At 47.3% G+C, this 13,718-nt stretch overlaps 1 protein-coding gene across 1 annotated transcript in view; it reads right to left on the bottom strand.

The window, feature by feature from the left end:
- Positions 1–349: 349 nt before the first annotated feature.
- LOC119977561 (P2Y purinoceptor 3) overlaps positions 350–13,718 on the bottom strand; it is a 51,329-nt gene continuing 37,960 nt past the window's right edge. Inside the window, exon 2 of the mRNA XM_038818653.1 lies at positions 350–1,868. Coding sequence (XP_038674581.1) covers positions 826–1,824 — 999 coding nt within the window. The 5' untranslated portion in view covers positions 1,825–1,868 and the 3' untranslated portion in view covers positions 350–825. The remainder of the gene's footprint in view (positions 1,869–13,718) is intronic.

Genomic DNA, 13,718 nt, shown 5'->3' with positions numbered 1-13,718 from the left:
ACATAGCTGTTGTATTTCTGAAACTGCAGAGACCTGAGTGAATCTACAGTGACAATCATTACCGACTGAAAGCAGAAACCTCGAACTAAATTGAAGGAAGGTGTGCTGGAAGAAAACCATCTGAAACAAAGACTCTTGTACTTTTACTTATTATTTCACACCCCTCTTTCCCCCTCTGTGTTTGTCTGTCTTGTGTGTGTGTGTGTATGTAGAGGGTGAAGCGGGTTTAAGTGGGGGTGGAGGAGGGTTAAGAATTAGATAATAGTTAACCTGTTGTATTTGCTGCATATTTAATCATAGTTATTGTTATTAATAACATTTATTGTGTTTAAATTTACAAGCCTGGTGACTGTAATTATTGGTAAGCCCAGGGCCAAAGACTTTTGGGTGTTTTTCTAAGAATGATTTGTGAATTTCAATTGAGTTGCGACTCGGGGTCAAGTGGGGAATTGACTGCGCACTAGCCCAGTGGGTCAGAGCAGTATCACAAGGAATGAAATGTCAACTGCAAAGTCCCACTGCACTTTCAGTATAATTGTTTGTTGATAGGTGTCAGTCAAACTCCAGTATTGAGCTGTCAGCATTCCGAGGGGATGAGTCACAGATTTGCTCGTTTTCTAGGGTAACATGCATGCCTCATGCCAGCCACATTGAGTTTAAGCGCAGACACCCGTCCATGTCACTCCTCCATTTAGTGCTCATTGAGGTGTAGAGATGGCTACAGTCTTTTGGATTGCCGCCAAGTCAGGGACTGCTGGCCAGTCTGAAAGCGAGTTGACTGAATTGGGATACACAAAAAAAAGGGGGGGATGTGGAGGTAAAAGTTCATCTCGTCTCCTCTTTCTGAGCTCTAGCCTGCCGATTGGTGCTGACTTTCTCGAGCAGGTTCCGCGTGCTCTGCCTGAATCTCTCATAAGTGAAGTAGAAGAGAATGGGATCCAAGACGCTGTTCAGACTGGCCAGGGGCCTGGTGGCCTTGTACGCCCGGGCGAAACTCTGCAGCGTCTGGCAGGCAACGGAGCGCTGAGCGCGGATGATGAGGTACGCCGTCTTGGTCACGTGGAAGGGCACAAAGCTGATGACGAAGACGACGGTGACGATGATGATCATCCGCAGGGCTTTGCTTTTCTTCCGCTCGTTGGCGAGGCCCAGCACTTTGTCGGGCTTGTGGAGCGCCATCGCCATGGCGCAGTAGCACGTCAGCAGCCCGATGAACGGGATCATGAACCCCACCACGGTCAAGGTGATCCCATAGGGGAAGTAGTAGAGGGAGTTCTCGGGGCTGCTCAAGTCGTAGCACACCGTCCGGTTCCGCTGCACACCAGTGGAGGCGAATCTCCAGGTGGGACCGCATTCCACTATCACAATGGTCCAAAGCAGGCCACTGACCATCCAGGCAAACCTGGTGCCCCGTTTCCTGTGCCAAGTGCTGAGCGGGTGGCAGATGCCGAGGTAACGTTGCAAGCTAATGCATGTGAGGAACAAGATGCTACCGTGAAGATTGGCGTAGAAGAGAAAACGGACGGCCTTGCACATTATCTCACCAAAAGGCCAGTAGTCCATGTGGATGTAGTTGTAAATCAGGAGTGGAAGGGAGCAGACGTACAGGACATCCGCCATAGCCAAGTTGACCATGTAGATGGCGCTCCTGGTCAGCGGTTTCTGGGAGAACCAGATCTGAATGATGACAGTCATGTTTAGGGTCAGGCCAAAGATCAAGACCACTGTGTAAGTGACGGGCAGTAGGATGTTCTTGAATTTCTCTTGATACGTGCAGCCTCTCGTCTGCAGACTGGGCTGGAGGTCAGAGGTGGAATTATTCATGGTTCCGTCTCCCGAATGCTTCGGTCTATTCTTCTCGTTCAGCCCTGCCAAAACAAAAAAGAAAATTTAAGTCGGGGCATCAGCAACAGGAAGGGGGCCATTCAGCCCCTCAGGCCTGTTCCGCGATTCAATTAGATAACGGTTGATCTGCACCTTAACCACAATTACCGGCCTTGGAGGCGGATCCCTTGACGTCCTCGTCAAAGAAAAATCTGCCCAGATCACAAAAAAACCAGTGATTCTCTACAAAATCTCCAGTGACCACCCAGGATCTTTGAGTCATCACATTGCACAAATGTCAATGTTAATGGAGGCCCTCCGGCCCAGAATAATAATAATAAACATGTGAGCGTTCTGGAGTTAAATTCTCAACTCCAATTCCCTGTGACAGAAACATATAGAATCACAACATGGCGACAGTATAAAGGAGGCCATTTGGCCTGCGACATCTGTGCTAGCTCTCTGCAAGACACCTCACCTAGTCAGGCTTTCCTCTGTAACTCATAGATTATCATAGAATTTGCAGTGCAGAAGGAGGCCATTCGGCCCATCGAGTCTGCACCGGCTCTTGGAAAGAGCACCCTACTCAAGGTCAACACCTCCACCTTATCCCCATAACCCAGTAACCCCACCCAACACTGAGGGCAATTTTGGACACTAAGGGCAATTTATCATGGCCAATCCACCTAACCTGCACATCTCTGGACTGTGGGAGGAAACCGGAGTACCCGGAGGAAACCCACGCACACACGGGGAGGATGTGCAGACTCCACGCAGACAGTGACCCAAGCTGGAATCGAACCTGGGACCCTGGAGCTGTGAAGCAATTGTGCTATCCACAAGGCTACCGTGCTGCCCATACTCAGCAATTTATTTTTTCTTCAGATCATGGTCGCATACCGTTATGAATGCCTCGACTGACCCTTCCTCCACCACACTCCCGCCCAGCGCATTCCAGATCCTGAACACTCACCGGGTGAGAAAGGTTTACTCCAAGTCACATTTGCCAATCAACTTAAATGGGTGTTGCCTGGTTCTTAACTCTTTCACATAGTTACACGCAGCAATGGAAGGAGGAAAGACTTGCATTTGTCTATTTTTAATTCATTTGTGGCATGTTAGTGGTGAGTCTCCTTCTTGAATGGCAGCAGTCCATGTGGTGGAGGTACACCCACAGTGCTGTTAGGGATTTTGACCCAGCGACAGTGAAGGATCGGCCGATATACGAAGTGGTGCGTGACTTGGACGGGAACCTCCAGGTGGTGGTGTTCCCATGTGGCTGCTGCCCTTGTCCTCCTAGATGGTGGTGGGTTTGGAAGGTGTTGCCGAAGGAGCCTTCGTGAATTGCGGCAGTGCTTATACTGGCTTTAATGACCTCATGAAGTCCTTTACAGCTAATTACGTGTAATCACTGCTGCACTGCAAGATACTCAGTGGCCAATTTACCCACAGCAGATCCCACAAACAGTAATCAAATAAACAATCAGATCATCAGGCCCGCAGCACGTTTCGATTCCCGTACCAGTCTCCCTGGACATGCGCCGGAATGTGGCGACTAGGGGCTTTTCGCAGTAACTTAATTGAATGCTGCAAGGGTGATGTCTTGCTCGGGCAGATGAATTAAGATGGGCTAAATTGTCCTAATGCAGTCATTATTGAGATCCTAAAGGAGAAATCTTGTCTTTGTGTATTTCTGAAGGGAAATGGAGTGTGTACGAGGGAGCTTGGAGGCAATGTGCCTTTGTGAAGAGGGGAGAGTGAGAGCCTGGTTGGCTTGTATAAATATTGGGCAGCACGGTAGCATGGTGGTTAGCATAAATGCTTCACAGCTCCAGGGTCCCAGGTTCGATTCCCGGCTGGGTCACTGTCTGTGTGGAGTCTGCACGTCCTCCCCCTGTGTGCGTGGGTTTCCTCCGGGTGTTCCGGTTTCCTCCCACAGTCCAAAGATGTGCGGGTTAGGTGGATTGGCCATGCTAAATTGCCCGTAGTGTCCTAAAAAAGGTAAGGTTAAGGGGGGGGTTGTTGGGTTACGGGTATAGGGTGGATACGTGGGTTTGAGTAGGGTGATCATCGCTCGGCACAACATCGAGGGCCGAAGGGCCTGTTCTGTGCTGTACTGTTCTATGTTCTATGTCTATCTGTATTAGTACTGTTGGATGAGGGATATTGGCCAAGACACCAAGGGGATAGCACACTTTTCTTTAGCGTAGCACCATGAGATTGTTTACCCCCGGTTCCACCCCAACCCCGAAGATCGCAAGTCCCCATCCTGGCTTGACCCTGGACCCCACCACTCTCGACACCGTCCCTGCCACCCCCTTCCAGAACTCCTCCAGTGCCGGACATGCCCAAAACATATGTGCATGATTCGCAGGGCTTCCCGAACATCTAATACACCTGTCTTCCCCCCCGAAAAACCGACTCATCCTTGTCCCCGTCATGTGGGCTCTATGCAGTACCTTAAATTGAATGAGACTTAGTCTCGCACATGACGACGACGAGTTGACCCTCTCCAGGGCGTCTGCCCATGTCCCGTCCTCTATCTGTTCCCCCAGCTCTAACTCCCACTTATCTTTCAGCTCCTCTACTGGTACCTCCTCCACCTCCTGCATAATCTTATAGATGTCCGAGATCTTCCCCTCCCCGACCCAGACCCCTGATAGCACCCTATCACTCACCCCCTGTCGGGGAGCGCGGGGAACCCCGCTACCTGTCGTCTGGCAAATGCCTTCACTTGGAGGTACCTGAACGTGTTCCCCGGGGGGAGCCCAAATTTCTCCTCCAGCTCTCCCAGGCTCGCAACCTCCCCTCTATAAACAAGTCCCTCAGTTGTCTAATACCCGCCCTCTGCCAGCTCTGGAATCCCCCTCCTGTGTTTCCCGGCGCAAATCTGTGGTTCCCTCTTAGTGGTGCCCCTATCAGACCTCCCACTTCCCCCCTGTGTCGCCTCCACTGCCCCCAGATCTTGAGGGTGGCCGCCACCACTGGGCTCGTGGTATACCTCGTGGGAGGGAGCGGCCATGGTGCCGTTACCAGTGCCCCTAAGCTTATGTTGCCGCAGGACGCCCTCTCCATGCGCTTCCAGGCTGCCCCCCCCCCCTTCCATCATCCACTTTCGTACCATCGATGTATTTTGCCGCCCAGTAATATCCTGAAAGGTTGGGTAACGCCAGCCCTCCACTATCCCTACTTCCGCTCCAAAAAGACCCTTCTAACTCTCGGGGTGCCATGTGCCCACACATACCCCATGATACTACTCGTTACCTTCTTGAAAAAGGCCCTGGGGAGGAAGATGGGCAGACACTGGAACAAAAACAAGAACCTCGGGAGGACCGTCATTTTAACTGACTGCACCCTCCCTGCCAGCGACAGCGGCACCATGTCCCACCTCTTAAACTCCTCCTCCATCTGTTCCACCAGTCTGGAAAAGTTCAACTTGTGGAGGGTCCCCCAGTTCTTTGCCACCTGCACCCCCAAATACCTAAAACTTTTAACTGCTCTTTTGAAGGGGAGCCTCCCAATTCCCCTCCCCTTGGTCTCCCGGGTGTATTACAAAGACCTCACTTTTCCCCAGATTTAATTTATATCCCGAAAAGTCCCCGAACTCCGCTAGTATCCCCATTACCTCCGGCATTCCCCCCTCCGGGTCTGCCACATACAACAACAAATCATCCGCATAGAGCGAGACCCGATGTTCCTCCCCTCCCCTTGTCAGTCCTCTCCACCCCCCTGAACCCCTCAGTGCCATCGCCAACGGCTCAATCGCTAATGCAAAGAGTAAGGGAGATAGGGGACATCCCTGCCTAGTACCTCGATGGAGCCCAAAATATTCTGACCTCCTCCCGTTTGTTACCACACTTGCCATCGGAGCTGAATAGAGCAGTTTTACCCACTTGATAAATCCCTCCCCAAACCCAAACCTTTCCAACGTCTCCCACAAGTATTCCCACTCCACCCTGTCAAATGCCTTCTCCGCGTCCAGCGCTACCACTATCTCCGCCTCCCCTTCCACTGCTGGCATCATAATCACATTTAACAATCTCCGGACATTTGTGTTAAGTTGGCGTCCCTTCACGAACCCCGTCTGGTCTTCATGGACTACCCCTGGCACACAGTCCTCTATCCTGGTTGCCAGGACCTTTGCTAACAGCTTGGCGTCAACATTCAGGAGGGAGATGGGCCTGTAGGACCCGCACTGGACCGGGTCCTTGTCCCGCTTCAAAATCAAGGAGATCAGGGCCTGCGACATTGTTGGGGGCAGAACCCCCCCCTCGCGCGCCTCATTAAAGGCTCGCACCAGCACTGGACCCACCAAGTCCACAAATTTCCTGTAAAACTCCACCGGGAACCCATCCGGCCCCGGCGCCTTCCCCGCCTGCATCTGGCCTATCCCTTTAATTAGCTCCTGCAGCTCTATCGGCGCCCCCAACCCTTCCACCAGCTCCTCCTGTACCTTTGGGAACCCCAATTTGTCGAGAAAGTTCTTCATTCCCCCTCTCCTCTTCGGCGGTTCAGACCTATACAATTCCCTATAGAAGTCCCTAAAGACCCTATTCACCTCTTGCCCCTTCTGCACTACGTCCCCACCCCTCTCTCTCACTCCCCCAATCTCTCTGGCTGCATCTCGCTTACGAAGCTGGTGTGCCAGCATCCTGCTCGCCTTTTCCCCGTACTCATACGCCGCACCCTGCGCCCTTCTCCACTGCATTTCCGCCTTCCTAGTGGTCAGTAGGTCGAACCTGGCCTGCAAGCTACGCCGCTCCCTTAATAGCCCCTCCTCTGGTGCCGCCGCATATTTCCTATCTACTTCTAGGAGCTCCCCCACCAGCCTCATCCCTTTCCTGCCTCTCCTTCCTCTCTCTGTGTGCCCTTATGGAGATCAGCTCTCCTCTAATCACTGCTTTCAAGGCCTCCCAGACCGTCCCCACCTGCACCTCACCTGTGTCATTCGTACCCAGATAGTTCTCAATGCCCATTCTCACCCTTCTGCACACCTCTTCGTCCGCCAACAGCCCTACATCCAGGCGCCACAACGGGCGTTGGTCCCGCGCCTCCCCCATGTCCACGCCACCCAATGTGGTGCATGGTCCGATATCGCAATGGCCGAGTACTCCGTGTCCTGCACCCTCGGTATCAGCCCCCTGTTCAATACGAAAAAATCGATCCTAGAGTACACTCCGTGGACGTGGGAGAAAAAAGAATACTCCCTCGCCCTAGGCCTACCAAATCTCCATGGGTCTAACATCCGCTGAGAGGCTAGATGCCAGTTACCAGGAATTGGAATTGAAGAATGAAGAGGGCTCACTGCAATTTTAGGGCCTTGGTGACATCACAGCTGGAATATTACATACAACATTGGTTTCTTTACCTAAGGAAGGGTATATTTGGCTTGGAGGAAGTGAAAAAAAGATTCACCTGGGGGATTCAGAGCGGAGGGGGTTGTCCTGAGGAGAGATTGAGTAAACTGGACCTATATACCCTGGAATTGAAGAATGAGAGGCAATGTCTTTGATACATTTAAAAAAGGGGCTTGACAGGGTAGATTTTGAGGAAATGTTTCCCCAGCTGGGAAATCTAGAACACAGTCTCAGAAAAAACATGTGCTTGCTGTTCGCAGTACGGAACTTAAGCGATGTGAAAAAAGATACATGCTGTTGAAGCTTTTTGCCTTGCATTCATCAGGACAGGACGGATGCAAAATTGCCAAATTTCAAAGGAAATAACAATTTATACTATATGATGGAAGGGTGCTGATTCATTGATAACTGGACTCTGATTGGTCGAGGCATAGCCTTGGAGAGTTCCCCAGGAAATGATTTCCCCCACGCTTTTATTTAATTCTGTTATGGGCCAGGATTTAGAGAACCCCAAAGTGTATCATGGAGTTCACCTGACCCACAACTTTTAATAGATTGTGGCATGGGGAGCACAAGGCCCACTCTACAGGTGTGGTACAGCAGAAATAAAATGTATTTTTAAAGCAAAACAATGTTTATTCTATGAACTCAAGTTAACCTTTTTAAAACATACAGTGAACATCTTAGCAACCATTAATTCAAATACAACCCCCAAAGAATAAAACACTAAGTAATTCTTAAGCTGTCCTTTTAACATCCAGAAGACTTTAAAAAAAAACCTTTCAGCAAAAGCACATCAGGTTAAAGTCACTACTGAGAGCAGTTATTAGTTTTATATCACCAAATGATCGATTTACAGTTTTTAGATTACAGAGAGCGAGAGAGTCTAATACCCCTTCTGGCTGTGACTGCAGCTATCCAGCTCCAAAAACGAAAGTAAAACACACCCTGCGGCAAACAGCCTAAAACAAAAGTAAAAAGCTGACAGACAGTCCAGCTCCACCCACTCTCTGACATCACTGCAGTAATAAACACCCATTTCTTAAAGGTTCTCTCACTACTGATACTTATATACAGACCCATTTATAAACACCCATTTCTTAAAGGTATTCTTACATGACAATAAGGGGAAGTAGATTTTGGACTGAGTTTAGGAGGAACTTCTTCACCCAAAGGGTTGTGAATCTATGGAATTCCTTGCCCAGTGAAGCAGTTGAGGCTCCTTCATTAAATGTTTTTAAGGTAAAGATAGATAGTTTTTTGAAGAATAAAGGGATTAAGTGTTATGGTGTTCGGGCCGGCAAGTGGAGCTGAGTCCATGATCAGCCATGATCTCATTAAATGGCGGAGCAGGCTCGAGGGGCCAGATGGGCTACTCCTGCTCCTAGTTCTTATGTTCTTATGTTCTTATGACACCTCCCCCCAAGAAAAATAAACAATCAACTTCAAGATGGTTTCATTTTTCACCTTTTCACTATCCTTTGAGAAATGCACACAATAAATATACTTTCTCGTTTAAAAAAAAAACAACACACGCAAACAGGTATAATAATATAGTCCATTTTTTTTCATTCTTCTTCCTCCAACTGAAATCCTTCTCGATTGACAGACTCTTTGAACAAGAAGGTCTATGCACAATCCATCCATTTCTCTACGCCTCGGCATTTCTCTTTAAAGTCAGATACTTTAGTTCAATCTGATCACAGAGTCCATTGTAATTCTCCAACACAGGAGCATTGATTATCACAGCTTTCAGGCAGTCAAATGTCTGTTAAAAGTCCGCTATCCACTGAAATTTTCGACGTTTCTTCAGCAAGTCCATCAGTGGAGCCAGTACGCACAAATGTTCGATCAAATCCACTCATGCCAAGAAATCGCATTATTTCCTTTTGTCTTGAGGCTATCTGAAACTCCTCAATAGCTGCTGTCTTCACATCCGTGTGACCATTCGACCCTGTCCGATTGTGTGGCCAAGGAAAGTGACTTGGGCTTTTTCCAAATTCACTTTTGGCTAGGTTTATCACCAAACCCGCCTCCTGAAGTCGATCGAATAACTCCATCAGATGTTTTAAATGTTCTTTCCATGTCTGGCTGAAAATTACCAGATTGTCGATGTATACCGCACAATTGGGTAATCCTGAAACAACTTTATTAGTTAACTGTTGAAATGTGGCTGGGGCATTTTTCATGCCAAATGGCATAATTTGAATCGATATATACCATCTGGAGTCACAAAACCTGAAATCTCCTTCGCCCTTTCGGATAAAGGTTCTTGCCAGTAACCTTTAAGTAAATCCACTTTGGAAATAAAAGCAGATTGTCCCACTTTCTCAATGCCATCCTTCAAATGTGGAATAGGATAAGAGTTCGTTCTTGTAACTGCATTAACCTTTCTATAGTCCACACACAACCATTGGGTACCGTCTGGTTTTGGTACCATCACTATGGGTGAGCTCCATTGGCTGCAACCCACATCAATTATGCCATTTTTAAGCATACTCTCAATCTCTCTGTTAACCTGTGCCAGTTTTAAAGGGTTAAGTCTATATGGATGTTGTTTGATTGGAACAGCATTTCCCACATCTACATCATGTATAGCCATTTTAGTACATCCAAATTTATCTCCACAAACTTGCCCACGTGATGTCAATAACTCTTTCAGGTCAGTTTGTTTTTCCTCTGGAAGGTAACTCAACAATTTATCCCAATTTTTAAGAACATCCTCATTTTCCAATTTAATTTGAGGTATGTCAAATTCACAGTCATCTGGATTTGGTTCATCACTTTGAGTTAGAATCATGAAAACTCCTTTTCCTCTCCTTCCCTTACAAAGTACCTTTTAAGCATATTCACATGACACACTCGGTGAGTTTTCCTTCTATCTGGTGTTTTTACCACATAATTCACCTCACTTAATTTCCATACAATCTGATAAGGTCCACAAAACCTTGCTTTTAAAGGCTCACCTACGACTGGTAACAACACTAAAACTCTATCTCCACTGGCAAAACTACGAACTTTGGATTTCTTGTCCATTACCCGTTTCATCACATTTTGTGCAACTTTTAAATGTTGACTAGCCAATTCACCTGCTCTATTTAATCATTCCCTAAAATTTGACACGTAATCCAATAATGTAATTTCCGATTTCTCACTCACCAATTTTTCCTTAGTCAATTTAAGTGGTCCTCTTACCTCATGACCAAAAATTAGTTCAAAAGGACTAAATTTGGTTGACTCATTATGTGCATCCCTAATTGCAAACAGTACGAATGGAATTCCTTTATCCCAATTCTCTGGATAACCTTGACAATAAGCCCTCAACATTGTCTTTAATATCTGATGCCACCTTTCTAACCCTCCCTGCGATTCTGGATGGTACGCAGTTGAATCAAATTGTTTTATTCCTAAGCTACCTATAATTTCTTTGAATAACCCTGAGGTAAAATGTGATCCTTGATACGATTGTACTTCTGTGGGTAGTCCATATCTAGTAAAGAATTTAAGTAACTCCTCCACAATCTTTTTAGCTGTAATATTATGTACTGGAATGGCCTCCGGAAACCTAGTAGACACATCCATTATAGTCAAAAGATATTGGGCGGTATTCTCCGCTAAGGCCAAAAACCGCGGAGGCCATCGTAAACTCAGCCGTGGTTCACGACGGCCTCGGGGCCCGCTCCCCGCACCTAATTCATTCCCACCCGGGGGGCTAGGAGCGGGCCCCCATCGTTCCCGGCCGCGACCTCGGCCGCCAGAAATTATGTGCGAATGGCGCTTTTCATGATGTCATCCGCGCATGTGCGGGTTGCCGGTTCCAACTCGCGCATGCGCGGATGACATAACCGCGCAGACGGCACGAACCTGCGCATGCGCGGTGCCGTCTTTCTCCACTGCCGCCCGGCAAGACGTGGCGGCTTGATCTTGCCGGGCGGCGGAGGGGAAAGAGTGCGTCCGTTTTGGACGCTGGCCCGGCGATCGGTGGGCACCGATCGTGGGCCTGTCTCCTCCGGAGCACAGTCGCGGTGCCCCCATCCAAATCGGGCCCCTAGATACCCCAAACGGGCATCTGGTGCCCGTTTCACGAATGCAGCGACCAGGTGTGGTTGCTACCGTGGTGAAAAGGGCGTGAAGGGCCAGCCGCTCGGCCCATCGGGCTCGGAGAATTGCCGTTCGCCGTGAAAAACGGCGAGCGGCGATTTTTCCGAGGGGGGGAGAATTGCGGGGGCGCCAGGGGGGGGCGTAAAAAATGTCGGGAGGCCCTCCCGCGATTCTCCAAGGCTGAGTGGGGAGCGGAGAATTCCGCCCATTGATTCCCACTTCTGGCTTTAGGAAGCGATCCTACGCAATCAATTAGGACCCATATAAAAGGTTCTTCAAATGCTGGAATGGGTATTAAGGGCGTTGGTTTTATCACTGCTTGAAGTTTCTCTATCACTTGACATGTGTGACATGATCGACAAAATTTAACTACATCTTTATGTACTCCAGGCCAATAAAAATGTTTCTGGATTTTAGCTTGAGTTTTCCTTATTCCCACATGACCTCCCACTGGTACCTCATGTGGAACTCGCAACACCTCCTTTCTATATCTTACCGGCAATACTACTTGATGAACTTCTGTCCACTTTTCATCCGCCTGCATATGTACAGGTCTCCATTTTCTCATCAAGATATCACTTTTACGGTAATAACACTCTGGGATACACACAGATTCCTCTTCCGTGTATGCTTTCTGATACATCCGGTTTATTTCTACATCTTTCTGTTGTAACTCCGCCAATTTTCCTATAATAAAAATATCTGCCTCATACTCCACCTGTTCTTTTACAACCATTTGATCAAAATTAGTTTCTGATAATTGCACTTCACCTTTATCTTCACTCTCTGATTTCTCCTCTTCTCTTAACCTGTGACTTTGCGACTTGTTGCTACACAATCCAGAAATATCCCAGGATATTCGTCCTTCAACACTTTAGCTGTCTGATTTTCCACTGGCTTATCAACCACGGTAGGCATCACTCCCACCTGCGATACAGCTATATCATTACCCAAGATAAACTGTATTCCTGGACAAGATAGTTTATCTATTACTCCTACTACCACTTCACCACTCTTCACTGGACTTTCCAACCTTATCTTATATAATGGAACACTACTCCTCTCACCCTGAATTCCACATATTACCACCTTTTCTGGCAACATTCTTCCCAAACTACATAACTCCTCATCTCTTACCATTAAAGATTGACTAGCTCCCGTATCTCTTAAAATTGTGACTTCTTTACCTGCTCCTCCTGATACACATGAGTAAACTTTACCCACACAAGTAAATTCTTTAAAGAGATCTGGCACCTTCTGATCAATCACCTCTTGATCAGGCTGTGCAATCATTTGCACCTCCTTCGCTTCCCTTGGCCTTTCCTTCACCACTTTAACAAACCCCACTGTCTTATCCTGTTTTACCACATCAGCCTTCCCAGTGCTTTTCTTCAAAGACCAACACTGTGACTTTACATGGCCTAGTTTATTACAGCAAAAACATTTCAAACTTTTCAGATCTCTTCCACCCTCCTGCATTTCTTTTTTAATCTGAGGTACACTCTCCTTATTATCTCCCATCAGATCACCTTTACCTTTACCATGAGTATTTCTCATGTCCCCAGTTTCTATCCCTCACAGGCTGAAACTGATGTCGGAAACCAAGCTTTGATTTATGAACTGATTCATAATCATCTGCCATTTCTGCTGCTAATCTCACAGTTTTAACCCTCTGTCTTCCACATGAGCTCTCACTACATCAGGATTTGAATTTTTAAACTCCTCTAAAAGTATAATTTCTCTGAGAGCTTCATACGTTTGGTCTATTTTCAAAGCCCTTATCCACCTATCAAAATTACTCTGCTTGATCCTTTCAAGCTCCATGTATGTTTGACCAAATTCTTTCCTTAAATTTCTAAACCTTTGTCTGTAGGCTTCAGTCACAAGCCTTCAACTATGACGCTCTTTCTCACTATCCTCATCACTATCATCCAACTGTACGCTTCCCTTTACGCCTGCCAATTTTAACTGACTGTCATGTTTCATGGCCATTTTCTGAAGTTCAAACTCTCTCTCTTTATCTTTTTCCCTGATCTGTATCTCCCTTTCTCTTTCTTTTTCCTCTCTCTCTCTCTTTCTTTTTCCTCTCTATCTCTTTCGTATTCAAGCTGCTTTAGTTCTTTTCCATGGTCCATTTGTTTGATTTGTAACTGAATTTGAGCCATTTCCAAAGAGTCAAATTGTACCTCAGGCAACTTTAAATGCTTAGCCACCACCATAGTTACCTCATCTTTTCGCATTTTGGCAGGTAATGTTAACTGCAATGTTTTTGCCAAATCTAACAGTCTGCTTTTAGTCTCTGTCCGTAAGGTACTGTGTGTGACCGTCTCTACCCCCAAAAACTTCAGGGCCTCTGAAAGATCCATTGTCCCCAACACACTCCCCACTTAAATTAAAATACCACACCTGAAAAGCAACCACAATATGCTCACCCTT

The sequence above is a fragment of the Scyliorhinus canicula genome, chromosome 14 (genome assembly GCF_902713615.1).
Source record: "Scyliorhinus canicula chromosome 14, sScyCan1.1, whole genome shotgun sequence".
NCBI classification, from domain to species: domain Eukaryota; kingdom Metazoa; phylum Chordata; class Chondrichthyes; order Carcharhiniformes; family Scyliorhinidae; genus Scyliorhinus; species Scyliorhinus canicula.
The sequence above is the reverse complement of the archived record's forward strand: the minus strand, read 5'-3'. Positions and strand labels throughout refer to the sequence as shown.